This window comes from Drosophila elegans, unplaced genomic scaffold, assembly GCF_018152505.1.
Source record: "Drosophila elegans isolate 14027-0461.03 unplaced genomic scaffold, ASM1815250v1 contig_149, whole genome shotgun sequence".
Lineage (NCBI taxonomy): Eukaryota > Metazoa > Arthropoda > Insecta > Diptera > Drosophilidae > Drosophila > Drosophila elegans.
Window position 1 is genome coordinate 12,207,969 of NW_024545513.1, and position 24,927 is coordinate 12,232,895.

Sequence of the window (24,927 nt, forward strand, 5' to 3'; positions counted from 1 at the left end):
TTCTGTTGCAGCGGCTTTCAGTTCGATATCGCACCGAACGAGACAATATCGTATAATGACACCCTGCAGATATATAAGGGCAACAGAATCATAGGAAATATGACCAAGCTGCGCTACGGCTGTCCATCGCGAGGTTCGCTCCAGACTCTTCGATCCACCGAACTGAACCACTGAAAAGCACACTGCCGTCTACAAAACACACCACAACTGTTGCTTTCCTAATACTCTACTCGTACCTCTATCTCGTATCTCGCACACCAGCACACCTAAAACTCCATTCTACACTCTCTACTTTTAAGTATCTTCCCAGCTTAGATATGTGTAAAGAAACTGTGTGTGTGTAGAGCGAACCTAACTCGTATCTCGTATCTTGTATCTCGTATATCTGTGACCTAAACCCCAAGTAGACCAAGTGGGATATTATTTCCCAGAATCTTGTAATTGGGTTAGCGCTCCTGTATTATCTCTGCCTCTGCCTCTCCTTCTTTGACTCTGTGTCTGATCTTCTGGTGATCTAAAAACCACTTAGCTAGTCTATGTGTCTTAGTACTTGTCTTACCCCAACAGTAGTTTTTGTTATCTGTGACAGATGCCGAGCTATTACCTCTGATCCTCCGAACCCCACTTCGTGCAGTCCATCGATAACTATCTTGTCTCTCTGTCTATATGTGTATTATATCTTAGCTGCCAGTCTATAACGTCAGCGATCGCAAAGCCAAACCAATATTGGCCCAGAAACACGCTCAAGTAGACCATGAAATTACCATATAAATTCATAGCCACTAATCCAGGTCTAGAAACCATAGTGCGATTCATAACTTTTGATCGTAAAGGGACAGAGGTTAATTTAAACTTGACTAACAAGTAACTTTGTTGTTTACAATCATAGACTACCGATCGATTACTTCTTATACGTAAATAAATAAATTTACTGATTAAGTTTTACATACTTTGAAATATTTAATTGGGTTTTTCTTATAATACAAGACTACCTCTTCATTGTTGATAAATTACTTTTTTTTACTACCACATTAATCAAAACAGAACCCTTTAAATTATAATGAAAAATAACACTAACCCTTTAATTAACTTTGAAAGTTTTGAACGCACTATCTCCATGTTTGTAAATCAATCTGTCGCCTAACCCTCGAAACTGTAGGTCAATCAGAGTTATCTCCAAATCGGAATGGAGACTCCGAAAACCAAAACTAAACCTTTAATTCAATATCCTGACATTGTGCTCCCGAATAGGAGTTATTAAACCGCAACCACCTGTCACTAACACACTCTGAAGAGCTCTTTTCACGACCTGAGTTTTTCATTTGAGGCTTTTGGTATTTTCAGAGAGTGTGAAAACAATCAAAATCAAAAATCAAAAAACATAAATACCAAAAGCTCAGAAAAGCTGGGCTGTCGTGTAAAGAGGTCCCTACTCACACACCGTAAGGAACTCAGATTGTGGGAAATTACTGGGGTGCTAAAGCATATGCCTAATCGATTTTTCCCGCTACCCTAGAAACTAACGATCCTACGGTAACGGATCCCAATACCGAAGATCCCGTACGGACCCAGATCATTGTGTCGATTGAGAAACCGGAGATTACTATCGTGCCCGTGGGCGGATCGCTGGTCCTCAGCTGTAGCGGTCGGATGCGCTGGAGCAATGTGAGTTCTAAGTTTACGCATAATCTTTATTGAGATGTATACCATCTAGCGATTCTGATATTAACATTCTGTTTTGATTATAGGATCCAGTGTATGTGAACTGGTACAAGGAGAACAGTCGCATGCCAGAGGATCACGAAGTCAATGGTGGTAATCTGCATCTTTTCAACCTGGACATCAGCGATTCTGGAGTCTACATTTGCCAGGCCGTTAGCAAGGAAACCAACCGCGTCTTCAAGGATTCCGTCTCCATCACCATAACCCGTGAGTATTTGTTCTGTACCTAATTGTATCCATACTTTATCGTTCCCCTAATCTAAAAAACAAAAAATGCTGCATTATTCAAAGGATATGCCCAGGAAATGCTGGCTCGCTATGGTATTTAAAGCTTTCAAACTAAATAAAGAGAAAAAGTTATATTATGCTTTAAGACTACAATGATTAGTATATATATATATATATATATATATATAAGGGTGTTACAGGAATCTCTATTAGATTTGGTCTTCCAGAGAGATTTCTGTGGCACTTTCGTTTCTTTCTTTTCAACTTAAGACTATGCTGACCTGTCCTATCTCTGTCTCTTTAATTTTAAACTCACTCCTTAGCGGTGGACCAGCGCTCGCCGGCTCAGATTGTGAACTTGCCCCACGATGTGACCTTTGAAGAATACCAGCCCAATGAGATCGTCTGCGAGGTGACAGGTAACCCGGCACCCACTGTCACCTGGACACGAGTGGATGGACAGGCGGATGCCCAGAGCACAAGAACGTACAATAACCGCTTGATCTTCGAGTCGCCAAGGAAATCGGATGAGGGTCGCTATCGCTGCCAGGCGTACAATGAACTGCACCGCGTTGAGCAGTATGTCATCGTTTATGTGCAGAGCAACACTCCCCAGCCGCCGCCGCCGCAGGATCGTTTGTATATCCAGCCGGAGGAGGTTAATGGCTATGAGGGCGAATCTTTCCGACTATCCTGCCAATTTACAAGCGGTGCCTCTCTGCACTACGATTGGTTACTCAACGGCAGCCCCCTGTCCTCTTCGGCCCCGCGAAATGTCCAGATCAATGGCAATGTCCTGGAGGTACGCGATGCCAGTTACCGCGACTCTGGAATCTACACCTGTGCGGCCTTTGATCAACGCACCCGCCGCAACCTAACCGCGGACGCTCGTGTAAACATCGAGCCACGCGAGGAACCACCAATCGATGATGGGTGAGTTGTCAGTTTCCTCATCAGACGCACATTAACGAAAAGAACGCCAATCTACAGCTGCGGTCAAAATAATAACATATAAACAAATTTTAAAAAAATCTATTTTATTTCTTGTGATGTTAAAATTTTTAAAAGTTGTTCCATTTTAAAGGAACTTTTAACACTTCTAATATTTCTTTGTACAACTAAAACCACATCAAAGTTCTTGTTTTGTATTTATTTTGAGCACTTAAGAGTCTGACATACCTTTGACTTTGCTTACATCCCACAGCGCCAAGCCAAGGATTGTGCCATTGCCGGAGAATGTGAACATCATTCAGGGCCAGGATTATAGCATCACCTGCGAGGCCAGTGGAACGCCCCATCCCTCGATCAAATGGGCCAAGGTGCACGACCAGTTGGCCGTCAATGTCCACATCAACAGCAATACGCTGACCATCTATGGAGCCCGGCCCGAGAATCGAGGTCCCTACTCTTGCTTTGCCGTTAACTCCCACGGAACTGAACAGTCTAGCACAAACATCGATATTGAACGTAAGTTTTCAGGGATCCACGACCTTAGTACGCTTGTATCTCAAACTAAGCTACCTTGGCTGGTGCGGTTAAAGAACATTAATAATTCGTAAACATCTTTGACCGCAACTCCTTCTAAAAAATATTCCTTCACCCCAAGAAAAAGTTCCCATGCTAACGATGCCTTTGCTCTATTTCGTCTTGTTGTCTCTCTTCCCTCACAAACACTGATTATCTTGCCCCGAATATTATTATTTAAACCCTTTAAACCCCTGACCCCACTCTGTTTGATCTAAATTAAAACTTAAAACTTTGCCATGCAAGTGCACAAGAGTGGAGTTGGTAATAAGACAGGTCCGCACACTCTGATCCTAATACTAATTGGTGCCACCACTGTCGTTTACTTGTTTGTAGCCCGGGAGCGGCCTAACATTAGGATTCAGCCGGAGACCCAGCAAACAGTTCTGGTCGGCGGGCAGGCTGCCATCTACTGCACCGCTCACGGTATTCCCGAGCCGACCGTCGAGTGGGTTCGAGTGGACGGCCAACCGCTGACGCCGCGTCACACGACCAGAGAAGAGCCCGGCTATATGATGTAAGTACTCCAATCTACTTCCATCTTCATTTTTGTTACCCAGAATAAACGATTAAAAATTTGAAATTTGAACAAAAAAAAAAAAAAATAATTCTGAACAAAAGAATTTTACAACATTTTTTCTGAATTATATATTAATAAATTATATATTTTAATTAAAACAAAAAACAAGAAAGAAAGCAAACTTCGGCAAGCCGAAGTTCATATACCCTTGCAGCTATTGCAAGAATTAAACATTTTTGAAAACATTAAAATTATGATTTACTTGCGTATATGTTTAAAAACATTGAAGCTATGATGATTTGCAGCTCAATTATTTGATAGTTATTTTATTTATTTTTATTATTTCTATGGGAGCTATATGATATAGACGTCCGATTTTGATAAAATTTAAACCATTCTGAAATATTTAACCATTGCTATATGTCGAAGAAGTAAACAAAAAATTGAAAAGCAGCAAAGTTATAATTTTTTTCATTTATTTTTCCGATTGTTCCTATGGGAGCTATATGCTATAGTCGTCCGATCCGGCTCGTTCCGACTTATATACTATCTGCAATAGAAAGACAACTTTTGGGAAAGTTTCATGCAGATAGCTTTAAAACTGAGAGACTAGTTTGCATATAAACGGACGGACAGACGGACGGACAGACGGACATGGCTAGATCGACTCTACTAGTGATGCTGATAAAGAATATATATACTTTATAGGGTCGGATTTTTGTAATTCGAATTTGTTTTTATACATATAATTAAAATATTCATATTATATTTTTCCTTGCAGAATCGAAGACATTCAGGTCGCTGATGACGGCCAGTACGAGTGTCGGGCGAGAAATATTGCTGGCGAGGCCACCGGAGTGGCCTCCATTGTCGTCCATGAGCGACCTCTCGTGCAGCTAAGCACCGAACAGCAGACCCTTCGACTCACCGAAGGCGACGAACTGTCGCTGAGCTGCGTGGGTAGCGGTGTGCCCACTCCGACTGTTTTCTGGACCCACCCCGAAAGGAGAGGTTCCACTGGATTCCTGGGACCGCCATCCACGAACACTGCCAACGTCCAGATCTACCGAGTCACACTGGAGGACGCCGGCGACTACACTTGCCACGGATCCAATGCGGTGGGCGAAGATGATAAATCCGTGCGCGTGGAAGTTCAGCCCAAACGGGGCGACATCGGAGGAGGTGAGTCCTTTCAGCCAGGATATGTTTTAAAATAACAATCGACAAATACTCAGTCATAGAAATATCAATATAAAAAATTCATTATTATTATTATTTATTTTTATATAAAATTTTTTTTATTGTCTTTTTTTCTAATCAAATTTCAACAGAAAGTTAAGTCTTTTTCTACTTTTCGTTACTATAAATCTTTAAATGTTCCAATATCAAATAAACAGTATGTTAGTTAATTATAAATAAAGTTGTACAGAACATACTACACACAAAGAAAACTAAAAAACCATATGAACTAAATAGAATCAAAATGATTTACATTTTTTGGAAACATGACGTGAGAAAAACTACCAAAAATGACCTTAAATCCCATTTTGATCATTTTTAGGTCATTTTTTTTTTGTGTGTTCTCTGAGTGTATACAATGCAGAGGTTGCTACAACAACAATTTGCTTATGTTTAGGGTTTTCACATTGCTTAAAAAACTGCAACAATATATTTTAAGTCTGTGAGTTCGTGTTATTCATTCCCAAAGACGACGTTCTTTTTTCATTGCATACTTTGAAAAACATTTATAGTCTTTTTTTTATCCTATTAAAAATGTATATATTTCAACAATAAACAAGTTTACTGCTACCTATGTGACAGCTCGAACAGGTTGTAATTCCTTAGGCCATTTCAAAACCACGTTGATTTCTATGGCACCCGCGATAGTAAGGGTTATTTATGCAAGGCTAGCCGAATGTTAATGCTGCTCTTTATTGGTTTATTTACAGACGATACCGATGTGGACGACTCCGTTCCCCGCCGACCAACTTACAACACGCGCCCCTACACCCAACCGCCTGGTCGCAACGAACAGCTGTCCACCGAAATTGGCACCAATGTGACTCTGAGTTGCGACGCTATCAAGGGGTTGAGCTCGTATTGGGAACGCGTTGATGGCGCACCCCTGCCTCCAAATGCCCACGCGGAGCACAACAGTCTGGTGATTGTGTTCGTGCAGCTGCAGAATCTGGGCCAGTACCGCTGCAACGGAGTCGGAAGCGATGGCCGTGTGGAGGCCTCTGTGGTGAAGGAGCTGGTCCCGCTGCCCCTGCCCAGGATCACCTTCTATCCCAGCATTCCGCTCAACGTGGAGATGGGACAGAATTTGGATGTGTACTGCCTGGTGGAGAATGTGCGTCCGGAGGATGTGTATTGGAGCACCGACAATAATCGACCACTGCCCAGGTGCGAATATAAAAAGGACAATTGGTTTACTGTGTCCCTAACCTAACTTCTCTTTTTTTTTTTTGTTTGACTTTTCCAAACTCCAGTAACGTTCGCTTCGAACACAATGCCCTGCGATTTGAGTCCATCACTCAGGCCGCTGCCGGAGATTACCGCTGCTCCGCCTTCAACCAGTATGGAAACAGGTCAGAGACCGCCAAGGTGATGGTGAAGAAACCCGGTGGCTTCCAGCCAGTTCCGCAGTCCCAGTTGCAGCAGCACCGCGAGGGCAGCACCATCCAGCTAAGATGCAGTCTGACCACCCAGTACGGCGGCGAGGTTCGCGGCAATGTCCAGGTGAATATACCACTAAACAGTTATCTTCAAAAAATATTCAGAAACCCTAACCATCTATAAAACGTGTCAATAATACTGTGAAAAATGTAAATGCTTCTTACTGGTGCTTAAAAATCTACTAGAAATTCGCTGCTTACAGTTTTTGATACATTTTTTAAGAAACAATTTAATAGTAAACAATCTCATTTTTCGACTTGATTAAAGCTAACAACATTACATAATTATATAGGAGATTTGGTTGCTAAAGTCATTTGCAAATATCTGCAAACAGAACGATTTTCGGAAATATTTCGTTCCGCAACCAACTTAAAAATATAGTAACAAGAACCATTATATTAAGGGATTAATGATCGACCGAATTGGGTGTTACTCGTTACAGTTCCACTGGTACCGTGAGGATGGCAGTCGGTTGCCGCACAACGCTCGTCCGGACAGCCAGGTGCTGGTGCTGACCGATTTGCGACCCGAGGACGAGGGCCGCTACATCTGCAATTCGTACGATGTGGCCAGGAGGCAGCAACTGCCCCTCGTCTCCATCGACTTGCAAGTACTAAGTGAGTAATCGCAACGCGTTAGGTTTTCGGGGCCCGGGACTCCGCCTCCGGCTCAGAGTTGGAGTCGGATCCGCCGGTCCGCAGTCAGAAAGAAGATGTCCTGTCCGACAGCAACCTATCTCCCATCTCTCCCCCCGAAAAAAAACCCCCACCAAAACGAAATACCCACTACCCAATGGGTTTACACTACATTAAAAGAAGAAATTTGAACAAAATCTTTGCTAGGCCATTTCGCAAGTAAAACAAAATAAGTAAAAGATCCCAAAAAAAAAAAAGGAAAAATATAAATCTATAAATCTATAAGAAAAGGAAGAGTTTTCAAGGATTAGGCTTTGTTTAAGCAGGTTCGATCTTTCGCTGATTTTACTAATTCCACTTTATATATATAAATATATAAATATGAATACTTCTATATATATACACATCAATGTAATCGTATCTGTTAAACTAAACTTAAAAATTCGACAAACAGCAAAAGCACGAAATCGAAAACAGAGAAACACCCTGTAAATACAAAAAAACAGAAATTGTCGCTCGCCAACATCTGAAAACAGACAATATCTCTATGTATTTATATATGTCTAGCACCATAGGGAGCGGTTCCAGGGTAATACGAAAACACACTCTGTATATAACAAATGATCAAAAAGAAACATCGAAATCATTGCAAATACTTTGGTGATGGAGTCACAAACAAAAAAAAACAATAAGACAACTGCCAATCATGTAGTAATATAGAATACATGTCCATTGCATGCAAACAAAGTCCGAGCCCAAGAATTTCCAAATTCCTTTTTTCATTTATTTTTTTTACCAATTGAAACTATAGCAATCTAAGCTCTGAAAAAAAAAACAAATTATACACCACACGCACACTTTTATATATACAAACATTCAGAAAACTTGATAAATCTTAAGCTTACCAAAATGGCTGCCAAAACATTTCTAATACGTTACATTTAAGTAAACCCCACTAAAAGTGAGAAATAAAACATAATATTAACATTAAAAACTTGCACATTGAAATGTGTGAACCAAATTGTAACATATTCTTTTTATTTATTTCCCAAGCCCTTGCAGAGGCCAGATGTCAGGGACATATACAATTAAAATTGTTTTTTTCCGAGCTAAGAAAATAATTCCCTGAAATTATGAGTTCATAAATAAGCTTTTAAATTTTCGATTTTTAATGTCCATTAAATGTCTTTTACAAATTAGAACAAAACATAGTTTTCCCTAATGGGAATCGAATTGGCATTAAAACTTATGGATCTGCAAGGGTTCTCAGAGCTTCGGTTGACCGATTCTGGACCTCTTTTGTTGCGTTTTTTGTTAACATTTACATTCTATCTGGTTTCGGCTCCTTTCCCCCTTTCGCTATTTTCCCTTGGTGTTTGTTTATTTCAATACAGTTGAGTGTGTGTTAATTTTAATGATATTTCTTTCAAATGGTTTTTGGTTATTGTCAAATGTTTGTTTGTGTTTTTGTGAATTAACAAGTGTAAACCAATTACAAGTTAATTATCTATGTTACGATATAAGCACCGCACAAACTCTACTTCCATTTTCACCACTTTATTCTTGACTTTCTACATCATTACTGAATTTGCACCCAAAGCACACTGAAAACCAAATATGCAAAGAAAACCAGCACAAATTAATCTGTAAATAATAAAAACTTTACTTTTGTCTTGAATCAGATAAAATCAGTCAAATAGTCAGATATAGAAGTATAAGTTTGAAGAATATCCGTTGAAGCCGTAGGTTTTACAGTTCCACCTACTTTTTGAATGCAAATGGAACACATTAATTAATTTCATATTTATTTCTTTCTCTCTCACGCTTATTTCTCTCTCTCTCCCACTTTCTTACATGTGCGCTTGTTGAAATATTTTTAAATTACCCTTTGATTTGACTTGACTTAAACTGTTTAATTGGTACATGCTATATGCTATAAATGAAATGGTACACTGTGTGCGCTTTTGCTGAACCTATGTCAAAAAAAAAAAAAAAAAAAAAAAAAAAAAAAAAAAAAAACACCCACAAAACACAAACAAATTTAATGGTATGGCATGCAACTGCAACTGCAATCGATCAATCAATCGCTCAATCAAACGTCGCAACTACAACCACCCAGGAACTACCCAGTATCCTTCTCGGTATAAGGGCGGTGTCACCCTGAAAGACACGCCCTGCATGGTTCTGTATATTTGTGCAGGTGTGTTACAGCCACCGCCGCCTAACCAAATCTAATCGCAGCGATCCTCCATTATGATACACCTATATTATTTGTATTTTATTTACATTCTTTTATTTTGTTTGATATTTTTTTTTATTTTCGTTTATTTGGCATTTGTTTTGTATTATTAATCTTATGATCTTTACATCTGTATTATGTACTGCCTAACCCTAGAGCAATAGAAGTTTTATAAAAAAAAAATCAAAAATAATTCCAAAAAACCTGTAAAAAGTTGCTTTAATGAAACTCCCACAACCCGCCACGCCCACTAATGCACAAGGTCCCACGATGGACCCACGATTACCGACCCGATAGGTTGAGCACCATCGTAACATCTTTCCAGCATGCGTGAAACCACAATAATCAAAAGTCTTACCTTAGTTTAGTGCCCCGGGTTTTAAGTTGTACATGTAGGGTTTAGGGATTACTACTAACCAAGGGCTTCGGTGCTGCGGAGGCTGTACATTTATGCTAATTTTTATTTTGTGCCTTTTCACAAAAAAAAAAAAAAAAAAAAAAAAAACCAAAACACTGATAATACTGAATATACCGAAAATACCGAAACATAAAAATGCAAAAAAAAACGCCGCAGACTTCAAAAGCAGCAAACTCTCGCCTTCGAAGCCCCTAAATTCTGGACCCGCCACGATTCGGCCAGCAACTATTTCGTACACCTGCCAGCCCAGCGACTTCAAGTGCGTTTCCCATCCGCACACTTGCGTCAGGGCCAACATGGTGTGTGATGGCATTTACGACTGTACGGATCACTCGGACGAATTTAACTGCATCGCCGGCAAGGGAAGCGGAAAACCAGGATCCAGCTCAGGATCGGGAAACTTTAAGCGCTGGAAGAAGCATCCGATGACGAAGGCCATCAAGGATCGAAAGCTGAGGAAGCGTAGCTTCGGTTGGTCCCAAAGTTTTCTCCTTTCCCCCAATGCAAAAGCTTTCTTTCACTCTTTCTTTGCCCTGGTATCGCTATCTAATTCTCAACTGTACTTCCTTTCTTCCTTCCTCCTCCAATTTCCCATTTCCAATTCTATCTTTTCCGAACTCTATATATATTTTCCTCCACATTCTCCTTACTCCTTTGGCTGTTTAATTCCGCAATGCTCGTGGGTGCACAAAATCGTAGAGTTGAAACGATTGAAATTGGCACTCAATTGAAGAAACCCGATTATCGATAAGCGACCAGCGATAACCGATAACGAACAACCGCACCAAACTTCAAAGTCAATCGAGAAGTAATAAAGAAGACATGGCGCACTCGCACCTTGAGGGGTATAAAAGTAGCTTAAATGTAACAAATAACGATGAACGATAAACAAACGTTCGATATTTTTACAGCGTTCAGCGGGTTGGCATTTTAACAGAGTCTAACTTGTGATGAAATTTGCATGCAGCCGGATGAAAGTTACTAACTATATTATCATATTTAGAGTTACGAAATTTCTGTAAATAATACAAAACACTCAGACCCACACAAACACATATATGCGCACACTTTTTGTCACACTATAAGCGATAATTAAGTAATCAAAATTTTGTATAATGTATCTATAATTGTATCTATATACCCGTTTATGTATTTTTTGTGACTCAAAAAGCCGAATTGATTTTAGTGGTAACCCAAGCCCCAATTAGATCTGTAGAATTCGACTCTTGAGATAAAAACGAAAACCAGAATAAACCCTAAACGACCCCATTTGTAACCCCACATGTATTCGCATTCTGTGTGATTCGATTCGTAGCAGTATTGAGTAAAAAGTAGCTCCATAAAAAGTAGTCCACCTCACAAATCCACATAGTCCCCTCTCTGTCGCTCTCTGTTTCTATATATGTATATCGTATATGTATGTATTGTCTAACTAGGAAACCAAATTCCAAATCGAAACAACTAAAACGAAACCAAATGCGATATGAATCGAACGATAAGCCGATCCACCTAAAAATAATAAAGTTTACCTAGTGAATACCGTTATATTTTATAAAATTAAATTATATATATATATATATAAACTTAATTTCGCCGATAACTAGTTAAATTTTATCGTTCGATAAGTATCGCTTTCTTTCTGTTTGAAAAGCCAATTTTGACCTGTAATTTTGCTAACTGTTTTCTCTCTCTGTGTATTTTTTACTATCTTATTCCCATTCCGTTGTTCACTACACTACACACACACAAACACAATTACACCACCCACACACACACACACACTCACATATCTACACACACATATATACACACATGCACCCATGCACCTGTGAATTGTCGCTGAATTGTGAATGTTCCGCCGAACATCCTTGTCGTCCTTGTCGACCTGTCGCCCCTGTCAATGTGTGTGTGTATCTGGTGTCCTGTCGACTGTTGGGCGGTATCAGCGGCGACCCCGCCCCCCTACAGCCCCGCCTACCTGCCGCCGGTGCCCACGGCGCCCCCACACTTACCGGAAAGGACGCGCGACTACAGCCTGAAACTGGACCAACAGTCCTCCAACCTTCGAGTCGGTGAGGACACCGAAGTCGAGTGCTACTCCTCCGACGACACCTACACGGATGTCGTCTGGGAGCGGTCCGATAAAGCTCCACTCAGCAACAACGTCCGGGTGAGTACGGCTCCAAATTACCATCCTCTATAATACTATATCTACGATCTGTGATCATTGACCAGGACCTTAATACACAACCCTATAGCTAAGATTCCATTGACTATGGTTTCGATTTATTATTATTCCTTAAAAATTAATCTAGTACGGTAACAATATACGATCCTAGATACTATTGTATCTCCGATCTATAAACTTTGAACAGGGCTTTGACACCGTTAACTACGTTTTCGGCTTTGCAACAATTTTTATAAAATATTAACGATTAATGTTCTTTTCCCTAACTACGATTCCTTTATACCGTTCTATATAATCTTAAAAGCTTTCATTTAAATATAATATATATAATATATTATCATTATTTACCTGCAGCAAGTGGGCAACCGCCTGGTGATCAGTGATGTGGCCCCAACCGATGCCGGCAACTATGTGTGCAAGTGCAAGACAGACGAAGGAGATCTGTACACGACCAGCTACGTACTCGAGGTCGAGGATCAGCCCCACGAACTGAAGAGCTCCAAAATAGTCTACGCAAAGGTGGGCGGAAATGCCCAGTTGCAGTGCGGAGCCGATGAAGCTAGGCAGCCCACCTACCGCTGGTCCCGTCAATATGGACAACTCCAAGCGGGACGCAGTCTGCTCAGCGTAAGTCCCGAAAACGTACAAATACCCTTTTATAGCAATTTTAAAAGCATTAAAAAATTAAAAAAAAATTTATTTGCAAAAAAAGTATATTTAATTTATTTAATAAACCGGTTTTTAGAATCTAAACTGATTTACAATCACAATAAAAAAAATCATCAAAATATAAAAATATTTTAAAACAAAGTTATCGAACGTTTTAATTTTTTCTGAGAACTGAAAACTTGCTTTTAAATATTTAAGTTTAACTATTTTATAGAGATTACATCTCTTAAAATTTGTAAAAACGACATGTTTATATAACGCAATCTATTGGTTATCTATATAGACATAAATAAACCTTTAATTTTGTAATTCCAGGAGAAGCTTTCCCTGGACAGCGTGCAGGCCAATGACGCCGGAACGTACATTTGCACGGCCGTGTATGGCGACGGCGAGACGGCGGACTTCCCCAACATTTTGGTGGTGACGGGGGCGATTCCCCAGTTCCGCCAGGAACCACGCAGCTACATGAGTTTCCCCACGCTGCCGAACTCCTCGTTCAAGTTCAACTTTGAGCTCACCTTCCGGCCGGAAAATGGCGACGGATTGCTCCTCTTCAATGGACAAACCCGCGGAAGCGGCGACTATATCGCATTGTCGCTGAAGGATCGCTATGCGGAGTTCCGCTTCGATTTTGGCGGCAAACCGTTGCTGGTACGAGCGGAGGAGCCACTGGCTCTCAACGAGTGGCACACGGTTCGAGTGAGCCGCTCCAGGAGGGATGGCTACATCCAGGTGGACGAACAGCATCCGGTGGCATTCCCCACACTCCAGCAGGTAAAGACCTAGAACCCAAAACGTTATAGATCATATTATATATGAATACAATGGTATACTCAATACTCAAAAAACCGTATTAAGTCATATGTTCGGATATAAAAATGGCAAATATTTTTATATTGAGTTAAGCTTAAAAATTGGCCTTAAATAATCTGTTAACTTTTTAACAATTAACAAGTTTTAATAAAAACAATCTTACGTATTTTTAAAGTAGATAAGACCTTATCTAAGACCTTAAATATTTTAATTAGTTAATTTGTCCTTTAATAATCTTAAAACTTTGTAGAGTTGGATTCCACAAGCAAATAGTATTGGCAAAAATTGCAATCATAGTGAAATATATTTTCGCCATTATAAAAACTATTAAAATAATAGGCGTCAAGTTAATAACTTCTAGTAGAATGATTAATAGATACAAATAATTATAATAACCTTCTTTTACCCAAACATTAGTTGCCCCAACTGGACCTGATTGAGGATCTGTACATTGGCGGAGTGCCCAACTGGGAACTCCTGCCGGAGGAGGCGGTTGGCCAGCAGCTGGGATTCGTGGGCTGCATCAGCCGTTTGACCCTGCAAGGACGCACCGTGGAACTGATCCGGGAGGCCAAGTTCAAGGAGGGCATCTCCGACTGCCGGCCCTGTGCCGCTGGACCTTGCCAAAACGAGGGAGTCTGCCTGGAGAGCCAGACGGAGCAGGCATACACCTGCATTTGCCAGCCGGGATGGACGGGAAGGAACTGTGCCATCCAGGGCACCCAGTGCACGGCCGGAGTCTGCGGCGCCGGACGCTGCGAGAACACGGAGAACGACATGGAGTGCCTGTGCCCGCTGAACCGGACCGGAGATCGATGCCAGTACATTGAGCATTTGAGCGAGCACAGCCTCAATTTCAAGGACAACAGCTTTGCGGCCTACGGGTAAGTTCTGTTTGTGATTGTGCTGTGCGTTTGTGATTCCCTGAAACTAACTAACTGACTACCGATTCCCTTGCAGAACCCCTAAACTGACCAAAGTCAACATAACACTTTCCGTGCGTCCGTCGAGTTTGGCCGACTCCGTGATCTTGTACACGGCGGAATCCAGTTTGCCCAGCGGCGATTACTTGGCCCTGGTCCTCCGTGGCGGTCACGTGGAGCTGCTGATCAATACGGCCGCCCGCTTGGATCCCGTGGTGGTGCGATCCGCGAAGCCACTGCCCCTGAACCGCTGGACGAGAATCGAGATCAGGCGTCGCCTGGGCGAGGGCATCCTGCGGGTAGGCGATGGCCCAGAGCGCAAGGCCAAGGCCCCGGGATCGGATCGCATACTGTCGCTCAAGACACCGCTCTATGTGGGCGGCTACGATCGGTCGACGGTCAAGATCAACCGGGATGTGAACATTACCAAGGGCTTCGATGGCTGCATCTCCAGGCTCTACAATTCGCAGAAGGCCGTTCAACTTTTGGCCGACATCAAGGATGCGGCGAATATTCAGAACTGCGGCGAGACAAACGAGATCAGTGGCGGCGACGAGGATGGCGACAATGAGCCATTGGTGCCGCCCCCAGTCCCAGAGGTCCACAACGAGGACGAACTGCAGCCATATGCGATGGCTCCGTGTGCCAGCGATCCCTGCGAGAACGGCGGTAGCTGCAGCGAGCAGGAGGCCATGGCCGTCTGTTCCTGCCCCCTCGGTTTCAGCGGCAAACACTGCCAGGAGCGTAAGTTGAAGCCTTTGATCAATTAAAATGGCAAAGAGGCCATCTAATCCCCATACCGATTTACCTGCAGACATCCAGCTGGGCTTCAACGCATCGTTCCGCGGCGATGGCTTCGTGGAGCTCAATCGCACCTACTTCAATGCCGCCCTGGAGCAATCATACACCTCCATGGTCATCGTGTTCACCACCAGCCAGCCCAATGGTCTGCTCTACTGGTGGGGCCAAGAGGCCGGAGAGGAGTACACCGGACAGGACTTCATCGCCGCCGCCGTTGTCGATGGCTATGTGGAGTTCTCCATGCGACTCGATGGCGAGGAGGCGGTGATCCGGAATAGCGAGACCCGCGTGGACAACGGAGAGCGGCACATTGTGATCGCCAAGCGGGCGGACAATACCGCCGTTCTGGAAGTGGAACGCGTGCTGCACTCGGGTGAAACCCGACCCACCAGCAAGAAGGCGATGAAGCTGCCGGGCAATGTGTTTGTCGGTAAGTGTCCTTACAAAATAAGCGCGAATTCTATAGCATACAGAGCTTTCTGAAATGCTGTATAAGCCACAATGATACACAAATTTATGTCTACAAGATGTTTCACTGTTCCTAAACCCTTTTCGACATCAACGAATGTCTAATCGAATCAATTTCCAATTCACTTTTCCAGGTGGCGCTCCGGATATCGCACAGTTCACGGGCAACCGCTACAAGCACAGCTTCAACGGCTGCATCGTGGTCGTCGAGGGCGAAACCGTGGGCCAAATTAACCTTAGTTCAGCTGCCATCAACGGAGTGAATGTCAATGTCTGTCCCGCGTAAGTAAACCCCATCATCTTTCTTAAGAACTCTTCCCCAGCTTTTGTGACTTATCGATCCTCCGCCTACCTGCGATCAGTCTGTGGAATCCTTCTAGCCTCGTTCACCAGGAGATCGGTGATGATCTGGTTATGGATTACCATGTGGATGACAGGGATTTCAGTTTCTTCGACGAGCTAGATCAACCGCCACCCGTGCATATTTTCTATCCACGTCCCAAGATCAATGACCTCAACACCAGCAGAGCCCATCGAGTGGCTCTATCGTTATCGCTTGGGCTATCGATCGTCCTCTTGGGCAGTCGCCTATCGGTGATGTCCTTGTGTCTGTTGCCCGCCCCCAGCTAAGCTCGATTCATCAGGGTCGCAAAGGGAATGATATCGAAACAGATGGACTAATCGTTAAACGCCAACAGTTAGCTAAGAGAAACTGAACCGTACCCCTTACTTAAACGTGAAAGGAATCTTTTTCCATTTTCGTTAGCCCAGAAGAGAGGCGGCTATGACACTTTTTAAGCCCATGTGACACTGGTTTAAGTCGAAAACAAAACAAACAGTAGTCTAATGAGGGTTATGTTAACTGTTGGCTAGATTATTTCCAGCAAAAATTGCTTTTACTATCTAGTTGCTGAAATAGAAAGATATATATCTAAATATAAAAACTCCTCTTTCTGTTTGATACCTTGAAATATTTAAATAGATGTGACGGCATGGTTGCAATTTCTAGTTTAATGTATGTGGAAAATAGGTCTGTTCGTATATATACAACGTTAATACATTTCATTCAATAATAAAATTCCTTTCTTTTCCATTTAAAAGGAGAAAATCTAGCAAGTGTCATAGCCGCATAACCCCAACCGTCTACAATATAGTCATATATATTTGGGAGTGTTAAAATTGGAATTATCGTGCCATATCATTGCAGAATATCATGTTATATTATACAAAGTATAGTTAGTACCGCAGCCAGATAAACGAACATAGATAATCGACTAGTATTAAGCCATCCTTAAGGATACTAAGACTCTAAGCGTGTTTTTTTTTTCTAGTCAAATAGTTAGCACTGAACCGAACATAAGCGGAATATTTATACATATATGTTATTGTTACATATCTTGTCTATCAACTTATAGTTGGATTATTCTCGTTTCGAAGCCAAGCTCAGGGCACCCAGCTCTTAAGCTATATATATTAATGCACTCGGACACCAATTGTCAGTAGGTAGAAAAGTCTGGTATAGATAGGTGGTGTTCTATAGAAATAACACCCTTGATACAGATATCGGTGCAATCTATCCTGCGATACTGAAGCTCTAGCTCAATGTAGTCAAAACTTATCCTGCTTTGTGACCATAGCTATAAATACTACAAATTAATAATATTATGTTACATTGAAGGGCAGTGCGTTTCAGTTTTATAGGGTAAAGAATCCCTCATTATGATAAGTAACTTTTATTAAAATCTGTTTATTTTTACCTGATCTCAATAACTCTCAAAAAGATGCATTAAATATTATCCAAAATCATTAATAACGTTTTTCGTAAAATATCCATATTTCTGAAACGCACAGTTGCTCACTACACTTACTTACATAAATATTAATATTCATATATATTTACATAAATATATTACGGTCTGTAAAAATCGGATATCGTATGTATGGAGAAATCAAAGTTCTTCGCGTTGAGGCAAAGTCTGAAAATGCAGTTTAGCGAGGCTTTTAACCAACTTTTACACATTTCAGAATATACAAATATTGTTGTTACTAGCATTCGTAAGCTTAGAAACAAGTCCTATTAAGGAAATATCATTTTGGTTTCCATTCTATTATGATTTTATTTTGTTCAACTTCTACTATTTTACTCATTATTTATATTGCTTACATATTTCTTCTTTATTTTTCTTAATTTATTTATGATTTCCTTGATTTCTTTTCGGTTTTCACCAGTCACGACGAGCCCCTGGGAGGAACCGAACCGCCAGTCGTCTGAGGACACAACCAGCAACCGAAATTAGCTTTTTAATTAAACATTAACAAAAGAAACAAAAGGAAAAACAATTTTTATATATACATCATATGAATAAGCCCCAAGCAAAACCATACAAATTTTGAGTGTTATATGGCAAACAGATAATATGATAACAAAAACACAAAAAAAAGAGATAAACGATCACTTCTACTACAACTGCTTCTTCGATCCTTAAGTCTAGGTTAAAGATTGTAGCAAGAAAAAAGCGAATATCACAAACATTTATTTAACTAAAACGCCATGCGAGAAGTGAAACGAAACAGATACAATAATGCAATTAATGCAAATAATACAGATAAAGCCTAGAACCCTAAGAACTAACTAACTAACTCGAGCAACAACAACGCATACTAGCCAACTGCAACCACAACAACCACAATAGTGAAGGCATTTTAATTATAATTTTAGTTTCTAGCTTATATCTATGACTACGACTCTTTTTTTGTGAACCCAGTGTAAAATGTTGGAAATCGGAAATTGGCCCTACACACACACACACACACACACACGTTATTAATTAAATACCAATTGATACCATATATTGATAAAAGAAATACTATGAATGCAACTATTGTGAACGAACGAAAACCGTTGAGTGGATAAAAAGCAAAAGCAGAAGATATATTAAAATGAAATCAACAACAATTCGCAAGGTGTTTAATTGCGGGAGGAGCGGGTGATAAAAGCATAAAGTCAAAATTCCATAAATATAACATCTTAAATATATATATATATATATATATATATATATATATATATATATATATATATATATATATATATATATATATATATATATATATATATATATATATATATATATATATATAAATATATTATATATATATATATAATACCATTTCAAGGACTTCCCAGCTGAAAGGACTTCGACAGCTTACTTCGTCAAGCCGAAGTTTTAATACCCTTGCAGTCTAGGGATAGACCCGAAACTATATAAAACCATTATATAAGGCAAGAGAAAAACGAGATATGCGCATATTTTTTGGAAAACGACCAAATTTATTAAGTTTTACCCGGTCGTTACTATGGCAGCTAAAGGATATAGTCGTCCAATCGGTTTTTTAGCATTATCAATTTATTAATAAGAATATACGATTTGAAAGTTTAGTAACGATTGCGAAAGTTTAAAATCTCTAGCTTTTAAGATGAGCTCACTAACGGTATACAAAAAGACGGGCAGACGGACATGGGAATATCGACTGTCCTAGTCATGCTTATCAAGAATATATATACTCTATAGGGTCGGAAATATCTCCTTCAAATTTATTGATTTTAGTTTTTTAAGTCTGTTATAAATAAATTTCAACAGTTCAGTACTTAAGACATCAATACTTGAGACGTGGTTTTATTGGTGGATGGAAGGACTTTTAAAAGGTTCCAGTACTTTATATAGTTTACCCAAATGCTGATCAGGTTGAAGGCTTAAAGTGTTCACAGTTAGTTGCTAGGATCTTTAAATAATGCCATTTTTGGCATCCACATAGTGGGTGGAATGAATTTGAAAACGAGTACCTGGTAGAACAAATTAAAATTAGTCTCAGTAACTAATAGTTTAGTTTGTAACTTGTACTTATAAAACATAATATTTAAAAAAATATTGTACTGATGGCTTTCATAATATTTCAGTTCTTAACAGAATATTCTTATTTTGGCACGTGAAATTCTCTCTCTCGACGCTCGACGCTCGCGCTCCTCTCTCTCTCTATTTATCTCTCTCCGCTGGCGCGGTGGTCTGGGCTCTCGGCCGTCAGCTGAAAATTCATTTCGCTGCCCGCCGCCTACCGAGAAAGTCGTGTTTGCGGAGCAACAGTGCTGCGCCTTGGGGAAAGATACCAGCGCACCAGAGATTTATATTAACCCTTGGCGCCCGCGTCGCGCTAATTACCGTTATTTGCTTACTCTTTTTTTTTTGGCTGTTTCAAAATACCCTGTGAGTGCCTAGCTGTATTGAAAATTAAAAAGTGATAGGAGTCTCGAGAGAGGAGAACCTCTCGAGTCTCGAGAGCGAGAAAAGTGCGTGTGCCAAGTTTGTTTTTATTTTTAAAACGGCTAAAACGGCAACCGGCTAAAAAGACAGCGGCATCGCGTTTAAAAAAAAACACCTAATAACTGTAAATTATAGTTTCGGCGGAACATCAATAATTTTCGAATATTTGTCAAAAAGCGAAGGGGAAATGGCATTGGTGCAGCAGCAGTGATCCCCAGATATCATATATCGTATTTCGGACATTTGGACATTCGGCGGATGTGACTAAGAGCCACGAAATTCAATTTAACCCGATGCCAATCGCCGTGTTCTCGTGTGGTGTGTTTAAAAGCCTATTTGAAAATGCCATAAAATTTTAATAGGTTTATTTTATTTGGGTTGCCTTTCCTCTCGGCACAGTTCGGCATTGTTCTTTACCTACTTGATTTTTGTTTGATGGGAAAAATCGCAAGAATGCCGCGTCTAACAAAGTGATCAAAATCTAATCAAAGTATTTACCGTTCGTTTAGCGTGCGACAAGGAGGAGGTTAGCGATCGGCATAAAGCGAAGAGGATAGGAGTAAAGAGGATTCGATTTACCTGCCCTTCGAAATTGCAGCCAACAGGTGAGTTTTAAAACGGTAAATTGCCAGTGGCTCGAAAGTAGTTCATCTGGTCAGTTCAGTCCGTAAATGTCCGTAGATCAGACAAAACACCCCTCTCCACCCCATCGCCGAATAACCACTGCCATATCGATCGATTCCAGTTGACAAGTTTTTCGCGATGACCATGTGGCTATGTCCTTTTTTGGCCAACAGGCGATGGCCAATGGCCAATGGCCAATTGCCAATTGCCGTTACTTTTATGTGTCAGCGGGCCCCCAACCAAAATAACAACAAGTGTTGCACATCAAAATCAGCGCGTACATAAACCAGAAAAGTGGAGAACCAAACCAGTAATTTGTTGGTTGGCGGGGGGTTTAAAGACCATTCTTCGTTCCCCCTTTTTTTTGCTCGTTGATAACATTAATGAACTGTCTATGTGCTGAGCACCAGAATAGAAACTTAAGATAGGGAAAGGATGCACAACTACAGTGGGACCTCTTAAAACACGAAAAAATAATCCTCAAATGTGGAACAAAAAAATGTTTCTTGAAATTGGTAACTTGGGAATTTAAAAATTAAAAAATAAAACTGTGGAACTTAGCCTTCTTATAAAACTTATTTACTTTGAAATATATATATTTGAAATATATTGGATTTTTAGAGATTTAACATTATCTATTCCTGCACTTTAGCTTTGGATATTACTCTATACCAAACATTTGATTTGATTTGATTATGTATGGGATAGTTCAAAATATAACTTTGTTATGACTGTTGGATGTAAATATATGTGACTCAGTACACTTGCTCCACAGTCCGTCTTAGCCAAGTTCAACTGTAGCTCGAGCACGCACATTTTTGTTGCCATTGGCAAAAGGTGAGAGAGCGGAATGCAACAGGCAGCTGGTCGCAGAACAAGATCATCTGGGAGAGAAAGAGATACAGAGGTATATCCAGAGAACCGGACCCATGCCCAAAGCGAAAACCAAAACCGGAGAGCATTCCCATTTTCCTGCCTCCTTTCCGCTGACAATAAATCAAAGGGCAGGGGGAAAAGCCCAGCAATAAAAATCAAGGCAAGTGTCGTCGTCTCATTCTGCAGTCCAGAAAGGGAAGCGAAGGAAAGGGAAGGGAGGGGAGGGGAAGGGAAGGGGATTGGAAGTGGGATGGGAATTGGGAATGGGAATGGCTATGAGAATGAGAATGAGAATGGTCAGAGAGCCTTTGTTTCGTTGTTGATGGGATTTCATTATTACTTTCGATTGTGGCCCATTGAGACACAGTTCCTTCGCTCCGTCTTGTTCTTCATCGAAAATGCAGGCAAACAAAAAGGTCTTTGGGTCCAAACAAAAATAAACACGCCGTGCAGCATCATCATCATCCTCACCGTCACCGTCACCGTCATCGTTCCCATTCCCAGTCCCAATCTTTTACCATCCACATCCACATCGTCATCTTCCCGGGCTCCTTTGCTGCAACTCTAATCGCATAAGCAGATAGACCAGGTGAATTGAGGATGAGGGGAGCAAGAAGACTGGGCCACACACTGAAAGAAGGTAGAAAATAAATAAAGCGATAAATGGAAAATAAATTTCAAAAAAATGCTTTTCAAGTGGCCCAGCGTCAGGATCCCCGCCCCCTAAATCAGAGATCTATTCGATGGTGGCCTCCCAGGTTCCATGCTAAACTGACTGTTTGACGAGCTACTGGCCTGAAACTTGGCCAGAACAGGTCCTTTTTACTGGGGAATCGGTCTTGGTCTGTGATGCATCCATTGGAATTGGTTTAGCATAAAACGAGATAATTGGGTTGGAAAGTAAAAGGTTAAGATGCTATAGCCATTCAAATTCCTTGAGAACATGATTGCGATAACAATTGAATAGGCCACCCATCGTTTGTTACCAATTTTAATTTTGTCTTGATAATTAGTTGCTAGAAAGTCATATTATTTACTATACTTTATGTATAACATAAAAATGCCTATTTTTGTTATAATACGTTTAAGCAGTACCAAATATCTAAACCATAATTTTCGTATTCTTTGCGCTCAAATTTCATGGTCAAAACGATCGCGATCGATTCTCGCACATCATTAATACTGATCCACTGAGCTAGTTTCCATCCAGACCACATTCGACCATATCTCACAGTCATAATGAGGAAAACAGAATGCTCCGAGTGCATTCGCCATCAAAATTAGACATTGACACCTTTTCCCCTTGGGATTTCGAATTTGTTTTTGATTTCGATTCCGAAACGGATTTTGGTTCCGTAAAAACGGCGCATAAAAATTATTTCACGCCACGCCGAAATGGGCCCCAAGAAATTATGATTAATGTTGAAAACATAAATTGGATTTGATTTCTGTTTGTTTGCCGCTTTCGTGCAGCTTTGTCTCGCTTTTTTCTCGCTCTTTTTTTGGTGTTTTGTGTCTTTTTTTTTGGGCTTTTTCTTGGTCTTGGTCTTGGTCTTGGTCGTCATGGATGTGTTTTTTCTTTTTTATATTTTGTATTTTTTGTATTTTTTGTATTTTTTGTATTTTTTTTTTTTTTTTTGCTAGGTAGCCGCCGCCTGTTCATTAGCACAGACTAATCATTGGAGCACAAGAGGCTGCCGTGGGGCAGGAGGAAAAAAAGATCGGGAAAAGGTGGCAATCAACGTGAATGAATGAATGGTTGAACTCTCGTCTCGACTTTGAATCTTGTGAATGAGCCTGAGACGCGGAGAAGGCATGAATGGGAGGTTTTTGTCAGAGGAGGAGGGGTTATGTTTCTCCTCGCCTTTTTTGTGATCTTCGCTCTCCCCCAGCGGAAGTGTAATTGCAGGCTGAATTGGCCCGGATTCCGATTGGGTTTTGGTTTTGGTTTCAGTTCGGGATTGGGAGTCATCTCGGGCCCGTTTTTTGGAGCGGCGCCTTGCATCACAGGGTAAATTAGCCTCGAAAAAAGACAAATGACGGCGATGAAGAATAGGTAGTACTGAAACAGCTGAACATGAAGAATCGGAGATAGAAAACGGAAGCGCATTACAAGCCGCCAACGTAATCTGATCACATATGTTCTTCTGAGTGCTGCCACGCCCACGGATCCCCGAATTCTGGCTTCAGTCAAGAGAAGGAGGCGAATCTCTGGCACGTAATTCTCCAGCTTATCGCACTAAAGACATCGGTAGCGGAGACTGTAAAAAATATCTCTGGGATGGAACACATCAATTGCTGTGGATATTGGTAAGCCGAAACGGAGAATTCGGATCCCTAAACTTAAAACATAGTTGAATATGTTTGAAGAAAGTTTAAGGAATGTGTTTTAGACTATTTATTAACATAAAAATAGAAAATCGACTGTGCAGTGATGACCCAAAAGTTAGTCAAATAGTGACTACGAATGGGACCTATTTGACTGTCTTTATAGAGAGCAATGTCATCATCAATCTAGAGCTAACCGCAGTAGTTGAAACAGAGACGATGACAGTAGTGCATAAATAAATGTACCTCTCCAACCGAACTGCTCCTTATCAGTGGGGACATCGGCGGTCCGTGACGATGACAACGGCAACTTTGGAGCGGCGACGGCGGCAATCACCATCGCCCGCGGACAAAAAGAGACGGAGACAGAGAGAGGCAGAAAGAGACGGTAGACAGAGACAGACAGGAAGTGGGCTATTTGCACTCCAATCCCAAAACAAGTCATAATTTTCGACAATGGGCCGCAGACGACACTACGGTTACGTGGAATTCGGCTACCTCCGCCGTCTGTGCCTCCTTTATCTCGTACATCTCCGCCCTCTGGAGTTTTGATAAAGTGGCTCGTCGGCGGGACGAGAGACATTTAATAAGCGACAATTTAGCGCTGAAGTCTGACATTGACACAGGTAGGGAATCGCAGTAACAATACCCAGGTAGCCTCCTCCTCCTCCATCTCCGCCTCATCTTCTGTTTCATTTTTCCCTACTACCTCTGTCGCGCTTAGTGATTCAGGAACTCCGGCAAGTGTTCACTGACAAGGGAAAGAACTCAAAGGGATGTGCGGATGTTGATATCTTCAGCGGAGATCGACTGGAATGGGTCTCCTGGTCTATAAAACCAATTTTAAACGGTTCACTTCTAGGCGGACAAAGAAAATCTAGGAATATCGGATCAAGAAATAACGTGAATGAATTGTGGAATATTGCCTGAAACTAATGAAACGATTTCGGAAT

The 24,927-nt window shown here is 41.1% G+C and overlaps 2 protein-coding genes across 23 annotated transcripts in view; both read left to right on the top strand.

Annotated features, from left to right (window-relative positions):
- Window positions 1-18,783, top strand: part of LOC108137078 (basement membrane-specific heparan sulfate proteoglycan core protein) — an 87,560-nt gene extending 68,777 nt beyond the window's left edge. For 19 of the 20 annotated variants that reach the window (XM_041707090.1, XM_041707096.1, XM_041707098.1 and 16 more), the window contains 18 exons: window positions 1,517-1,665; window positions 1,749-1,929; window positions 2,274-2,883; window positions 3,155-3,417; window positions 3,811-3,991; window positions 4,776-5,176; window positions 5,944-6,400; window positions 6,487-6,736; window positions 7,116-7,290; window positions 9,428-9,508; window positions 11,912-12,135; window positions 12,508-12,780; window positions 13,138-13,596; window positions 14,053-14,519; window positions 14,596-15,302; window positions 15,373-15,789; window positions 15,962-16,109; window positions 18,057-18,783. In XM_041707090.1, coding sequence (XP_041563024.1) covers window positions 1,517-1,665; window positions 1,749-1,929; window positions 2,274-2,883; window positions 3,155-3,417; window positions 3,811-3,991; window positions 4,776-5,176; window positions 5,944-6,400; window positions 6,487-6,736; window positions 7,116-7,290; window positions 9,428-9,508; window positions 11,912-12,135; window positions 12,508-12,780; window positions 13,138-13,596; window positions 14,053-14,519; window positions 14,596-15,302; window positions 15,373-15,789; window positions 15,962-16,109; window positions 18,057-18,099 — 5,486 coding nt within the window. In that variant the 3' untranslated portion in view covers window positions 18,100-18,783. The remainder of the gene's footprint in view (window positions 1-1,516; window positions 1,666-1,748; window positions 1,930-2,273; window positions 2,884-3,154; window positions 3,418-3,810; window positions 3,992-4,775; window positions 5,177-5,943; window positions 6,401-6,486; window positions 6,737-7,115; window positions 7,291-9,427; window positions 9,509-11,911; window positions 12,136-12,507; window positions 12,781-13,137; window positions 13,597-14,052; window positions 14,520-14,595; window positions 15,303-15,372; window positions 15,790-15,961; window positions 16,110-18,056) is intronic. The other variant, XM_017258584.2, reaches the window with a different exon arrangement.
- A 1,154-nt stretch (window positions 18,784-19,937) lies between these two features.
- The window catches only part of LOC108137146 (interference hedgehog), a 31,850-nt gene continuing 26,860 nt past the window's right edge, over window positions 19,938-24,927 (top strand). For 2 of the 3 annotated variants that reach the window (XM_017258712.2, XM_017258709.2), the window contains exons 1-2: window positions 19,938-20,089; window positions 20,656-20,751. The gene's annotated coding sequence lies outside the window, so the exon portion shown is untranslated. The other variant, XM_041708964.1, reaches the window with a different exon arrangement.